The following is a 5787-nucleotide window of genomic DNA, read 5'->3' as shown; positions in this document are numbered from 1 at the left end:
ACATCTTGAGCACCGAACAGTACACGCATTTGGATCATCCAACGATTCCAGTTTTTACCGTCAAATACTGGAAGTTTGGTGTTCATGTTGCCGTTTCCGTTCATCTTTCTACCTTGCACAATACACTCAGATTTCTCACACAGTGTTTCCCAACCCACAGAATTAAAATTCTGATCAGATTTTGTTCAAGATTCAACACGAATCTAAGAATCAAAATCAAACACACAAGACCTCACGTTCACTCGTGTTTCCCGTGTTTCCCAATGAATCTGAACCGGAGCTCTAGATACCAATTGTTGGTGCAAAGGTAGAATATATGATGAATGGAAATATTCTTATTCAGAGAATGATGGCTACAAAAAGGATTAAAAGTTACAATGATTGACACCCTATTTATAAGCCTCTAACAAACTTAAATTTGAATCAAATCTAATATTTAAATCTAATATCTAACAAACTTAAATATGAATCAAATCTAATATTTAAATCTAATATCTAACAAACTTAAATATGAATTAAATCTAATAATTAAATCTAATATAAAAACCATTTAAAAAGCCAAAACAAACTAGCCATTATTTATTTTTAATTTTATGCTTATGTGCCAAAATAATTAATTTTAATTGGATGACCGTGTAAAATGGTTTTACTCTTGTCAATGTATTTCAATTAATTTATTGGATATGATGATTTTTTTTATAATTATTTTTCATTGATATTTAACTTTATTTGAAGAGAAAATAAGATATATGTAAATTAATATATTTGAATGTATATTTTAAGATTGATATGTTTGGATTTAAAAATTCAATTAAAATATTTTAGAAATCTCAAAAAGCATAAGAGATATAAGAAGAAAATATGAAAAACAAAACAGATTTGTTATCAAATCAATTGCTTTTTTTTTGAAAGAAATCAATTGCATTTATGAGTTTATATAATTATTAACAGTTTTCCTTTGTGAATTCACAATTTTTAAATATATAGTCTAATATGTCATATTAGTAAATAAAATAAAATGATTTAATTATTAATAATTCTTAACAATTCTCAAAAACTTAAATAGTAAATCAAGATATTTTAAATAAAGCAAGATGCTTTATAAATTAGAAAAATAAACATTAATGATTGGTGTTTTAATATATTCTCTCAACCTACTTTATGAATGTCCAATTGTTAAATGACTTATTTTGTTCTCTTAACCAAGTTGCTTTCTTTAAAAAAAGAGATTTGGCATTGATCATGATCAAAATAATTCAACATTTTTCTCTTTTGCTTATATAGTTTTAACTTTTAGTTGTTCATTTATGGAACAAGGAAGAGATTAATGAAACCAAAAGTTTTTCTTTGAGTTTCTCCAATTGTTGCTTATTGAGATCTTTTGGATTTCTTTTTGGATACCCTTTACTCATAATTTCACCTATTGAAATACACAATCTATAAACTTTTACTTGAAGCCACCATTTAACTCTTGTTATAGCCAAGGTTTTCGACGCTGGTGTTGCGATCCTGATTGCTGTTATCACGTTTTGAAATTTCTCTTTCATAAAAACGGTGAATAATAGTAACGATATCAGTCAATAAAAATAGATATTTTTCGATACAGTTTTGTCGTCCGATTAAGGAACTTTTTTTTAGAACCTTAGTTATAACCTCTTTTTGTTGTTGTCTTGTTGGCACATTGACACGGACATCACTTGTCATATCTCATGCTGTTCATGTGATGTTTTTGTTTCTTTTCTTCTCAAACTCAAAAGTCTCTACCTGTGAATTTTCTCTGCACATAAAACCTTAACTTTTGACTTGACTCTTCAACAACCAACGCAAAGGACAAGGTTTGTTTTATCTTTTGTATTAAAAGTAGCTTATACATAAGCACTTATATAATAAGTGATTAAGTTGTTTATCCAAACATGACATAAAGTAATGATGTGGAGAATGGAGAGTACTATTACATGTTAAATGTAATGCTTCCCGTGAGTAACCTTTTGTTGGTTGGCAACTTGGCATTGAATTAGTCATAAGTGCTTTTTTAGTCTTAATCTCTTAGCTTTCTTGTAATGTTGTTTAAACTCATAGTACTTCAATAAAATGAATCAAAATTAGTATGAGTTTTCATAGCTTGATGTAAGTGATTTTTTTGTATCAGCATTCAGCATGGGATGCCTAGTGTCAACTCCGAAGGATACCGGTGGAAATAGAAGGCGACCGGGGAGTATCGGAGAAGTTTCAGTTTATGTTCCTGGTTTAAGGATTCCGAAACATGTAGATTTTGCTCAGTCGCTCGGTGATTATTTGTCGAAGAATATAATCGAGAGGTTGTCTGCTCTTAGAACGCGCATAGTTGTAATGGCTAGCCAGGAAGGTCCTACGATTACAAGAACGAAAAGAAAAAGTGTTACTCAACATGGTTAGTTTTTTTTCTTCCATAAAAGTAAAATTGTTTCATGATATATGATTTGTGTTATAAGTTATTGATGTATCAGCGTCGTGTCTGTGTGTCTGTCTCTGTCTCTGGTGATTTCTTTTTCAGGTGGTTCGACGCTGACTGATCTTCTTCAGGCTCTTGAAGATTACTTGCCCGTTCTTCTCGGACTAGTTAAAGACGGTAAAACTCGTGTTCGTTCGTTTGTTTGTTTGTTATTACATGATGTATGCGCTCACTTGCGCGCGAACCATTTATCGATTTTTATGGTGTAGGAAGCCATTTACAATACAAAGTACAATTTGTTTGGATGAATCAAGAAGACGAAAAAGAGGTAGGCGACTTCTTAAGTTCATATAAGTTTCCGAGTTTAATTTGGAAAGTGCTTAGTTTACCGAAGAATGGCGGTGGCGATTGGTTCTCTTTGCAGGAAACAGCCATGTCGAATGCTTGGTACGAGGTGTTATCGGTTTTGCATTTGATGGCAATGCTATTGCACTCAAAGGCTAATTTGCTGCTGCTTCCAAGATCATCTAGTGATGGTCATCAGCAAAAAGTATCAGATGGTAAGTAAATGCTTACAGTTACAGATCGCGTATAAATAATGAACACCGCGAAATTTCTTCTGTGTGCGTGCGCGCGTTCACGCTCGTTTTAATGACTGAAGAGCATAAGTTAATACGTTCTTTGTTTCACTTTTCTTCCGTTTTTATTCGAATCCAATCATATGGAATTAAGCTTTTAGTATCTACTAACAGAAAACCGACGAACTTCTATTGATATCTTCTTGAAGGCTTCGGGATATCTCGATTGTGCGGTCAAACATGTTCTTCCACAGCTACCTGCAGAACTCAGGTATGCAGTTAATTGCTTATCACACTTTTATTTGGTTAATCTAGATAACCTTCCTCATTCCATTCATGTGCATTACTTCGGGTCCGATTTCAGGAGAAACTTACCGGTTGACTTAGCGGAAGGAGTTCTTCGAGCACTCTCTCTACAGGCATTAGGACAGGTATTGATGTTCTTTTGTATGAACTTATTACATTTCATCTATCTCACTGTTCCTCAATGACTAAAACTGGAGCCGTCTCAAGTTTTTAGAGATCATGTGTAGATTAGTCGTAGTTTGGACCCTGAGCGATAGCCCGTCTTACACGCCTTAAAAGACGGTCCTGACAAAAACGAATGTGTTTCACTATTGATTTAGCATCACTATAGAGTATTATAATGCACCTACCATAATATCATGATCATGTTTTAGGGTGTAGATATACAACTTGGAATGGCAATTGATAGTGCCAAAGCAACTCTTGCAGTGAAGCGCAGACTTGCGTGCGAGATGTTGAAATGTTGGCAACAGGTACCGATACTTGACTCGATTTCTCTTGGATCTGCATTGTATCATAGATAACATAGGTAACATGTGTGTGTTTGTTTGGCATACCTTGCGTTGATTATACGGTCTGTCTTACAGGCGCAGGATAACATTATGAACCTTCCGCTGGCAAATGGTTGGGGCGAAAAGCATCACCTTCTTGTGAAATGGAAATACGTCGAAGCTAAGGTATATGTTTTTCTACTCTTTTTCTACACTCGAGAACACGAGCCATACTCAACGCTTCGCGCATTGTTACATTATTACGAACTCGTGATATGTTTTGTTGCAATGATTTACCAGGCTGCAGCCTATTATTACCATGGTTTGATTCTTGATGAGGGAAATACGGAGAAATCTCACGGAATGGCTGTAGCTGCCTTGCAAGCCGCGGATGAATACTTCAAAGAAAGCAAGAAGTTATGCGAGGCGTTCAACGCGTCTCCTCCATTGTCAAGGTTATCTATTGTCTTCCCCTTTACACAAAGCCACGCTTATCGCGCGCACGAAACCTATGCGATTATGCATGTAAAAATACTATAACTTGTAATCATGGTGCAGAAATCCACCACTTTGGGGGACCATGAAATATCTCTCTGAAAAAATTCCTAAGGATACTTCAAGCAAGGTGCGAATAAACCGCGATCTATACACTCACGAAAGGTAAATGGTTTATACACACACTTGACGGTGTGTTAGTAATTTCATTACGATCATCAGTGTCAATGTCATGTTTCTGGTGTCTGTGTTTCGTAGAATGTCTGACTCATTTAAGAAACAAAAGGACTATTTACTTGAGTAACAAGCAAGTCCTAGGACTAATGAAAACATGTATTGTTATGATTTTATTTAATTTCAGGATTATGGAAACAGCTCCAACATTGCCTGAATTTTCATTGGCATTGAAACCAGATGAGTATCAACCTCCACCAGTGGACTCTTCTTGGAGAACAGAGAACATAAAAGTGACACAAACTCATTCTAATAATGTTAATGGTGACAAATGATAAATTACTCTGAATTTGCTTAAAATGTGCAAGTTAAGGAAGAATGTTTCTTCAATTCTAGTTAATAGAAAAAATAAATTTGTTTTTCTTCTTTTTTGTTGTACTTTTATATATTGATTCTTTTCTTTTAATACACATAATTGAAAGATACTTTGCAAATAGAGATTCTATTCTCCAAAATGCATTGATAAATGCAGTGCATTCTAAGAACACTGTGTGTCTTAGAGGAATGTGTGTTTTAGAGAAACACAGTTTGTTTTAGAAAAACGAAGTGTGTTGTTTCCTATAACACTTAGAAAAAGTGTTTTTCAAACTTTTTTTTTAGTACAAGTGTCATTGAAGATTTTTTTGAGAAAAAAACTTTAAAATAATGAGAGATTTTTAGAATTCATTCCTCTAAAAACTAGAATATTTTGGGAGTACTATTTAATGGCATTGAAAAATACATTTAAACACCTGAATTTGTGTGAAAAATACTATTTTAATATATATTGTATTTTTTTTTTAAAAATAAATTTTGAAGTATGCGTTTTTATTTGATCGAATGTGTATCCGTCTTTTATTTTCTTCTTTTACTTGTGATTTGCTTACACTCTATCATCATTTTATTTTATTTAATTTATTTTATTTAAGATTATTTATTTTGTTTGTCTCTATTATTTGTCTAACACATCATCGGTTCATTTTAATTTGAGATATTTCAATTTCAAAACATATGACATCCAGGGTAAGTCTACAAGTAAGCATTATAAATTCTAAAAGAGATATCGATTTTTTTTTTTTTTGAGATAATGATTTTGGATTGGATTACGGAAAGTGAAAATAGAAGTAATCTTAATTCAACAAAACTAGATAGAAACAAATATGTTGTCGAACAATTGACTTAATTTAATAAGATCATTATGACTTGTAAAATATTAAGGTGAACAAGACTCTACTCTTGTTAAACTCATAACCCATATCTTTTGAGCCCTTCA

General features: G+C 32.8%; 1 protein-coding gene across 5 annotated transcripts; it reads left to right on the top strand.

Moving 5' to 3' along the window:
• Nucleotides 1–1518: 1518 nt before the first annotated feature.
• LOC127128319 (uncharacterized) lies at nucleotides 1519–4973 on the top strand. 5 transcript variants are annotated; one of them, XM_051057572.1, is made up of 12 exons: nucleotides 1519–1835; nucleotides 2150–2410; nucleotides 2534–2608; nucleotides 2701–2759; nucleotides 2856–2991; nucleotides 3184–3280; nucleotides 3374–3440; nucleotides 3690–3788; nucleotides 3903–3992; nucleotides 4107–4261; nucleotides 4365–4466; nucleotides 4663–4973. In XM_051057572.1, the coding sequence occupies exons 2-12, from the start codon at nucleotides 2158–2160 to the stop codon at nucleotides 4808–4810; spliced, it is 1281 nt and encodes a 426-aa protein (XP_050913529.1). In that variant the 5' UTR covers nucleotides 1519–1835; nucleotides 2150–2157; the 3' UTR covers nucleotides 4811–4973. The 5 variants fall into 5 exon arrangements, with proteins under 5 accessions (XP_050913529.1, XP_050913530.1, XP_050913532.1 ...); XM_051057573.1 differs by having other exon boundaries at nucleotides 1827–1976; XM_051057575.1 differs by lacking the exon at nucleotides 1519–1835 and adding an exon at nucleotides 1852–1964.
• Nucleotides 4974–5787: the final 814 nt, after the last annotated feature.

This window comes from Lathyrus oleraceus, chromosome 3 (genome assembly GCF_024323335.1).
Source record: "Lathyrus oleraceus cultivar Zhongwan6 chromosome 3, CAAS_Psat_ZW6_1.0, whole genome shotgun sequence".
NCBI classification, from domain to species: Eukaryota; Viridiplantae; Streptophyta; class Magnoliopsida; order Fabales; family Fabaceae; genus Lathyrus; species Lathyrus oleraceus.
The sequence above is the reverse complement of the archived record's forward strand: the minus strand, read 5'-3'. Positions and strand labels throughout refer to the sequence as shown.

Excerpts from the sequence above, each read along its gene's own strand:
- LOC127128319 (XM_051057572.1), top strand. The coding sequence starts at position 2,158 with ATGGGATGCCTAGTGTCAACTCCGAAGGATACCGGTGGAAATAGAAGG. Across the intron at positions 2,760-2,855 it reads ATCAAGAAGACGAAAAAGAG|GAAACAGCCATGTCGAATGC; the intron begins GTAGGCGACTTC and ends TTCTCTTTGCAG. Across the intron at positions 3,993-4,106 it reads GGAAATACGTCGAAGCTAAG|GCTGCAGCCTATTATTACCA; the intron begins GTATATGTTTTT and ends ATGATTTACCAG.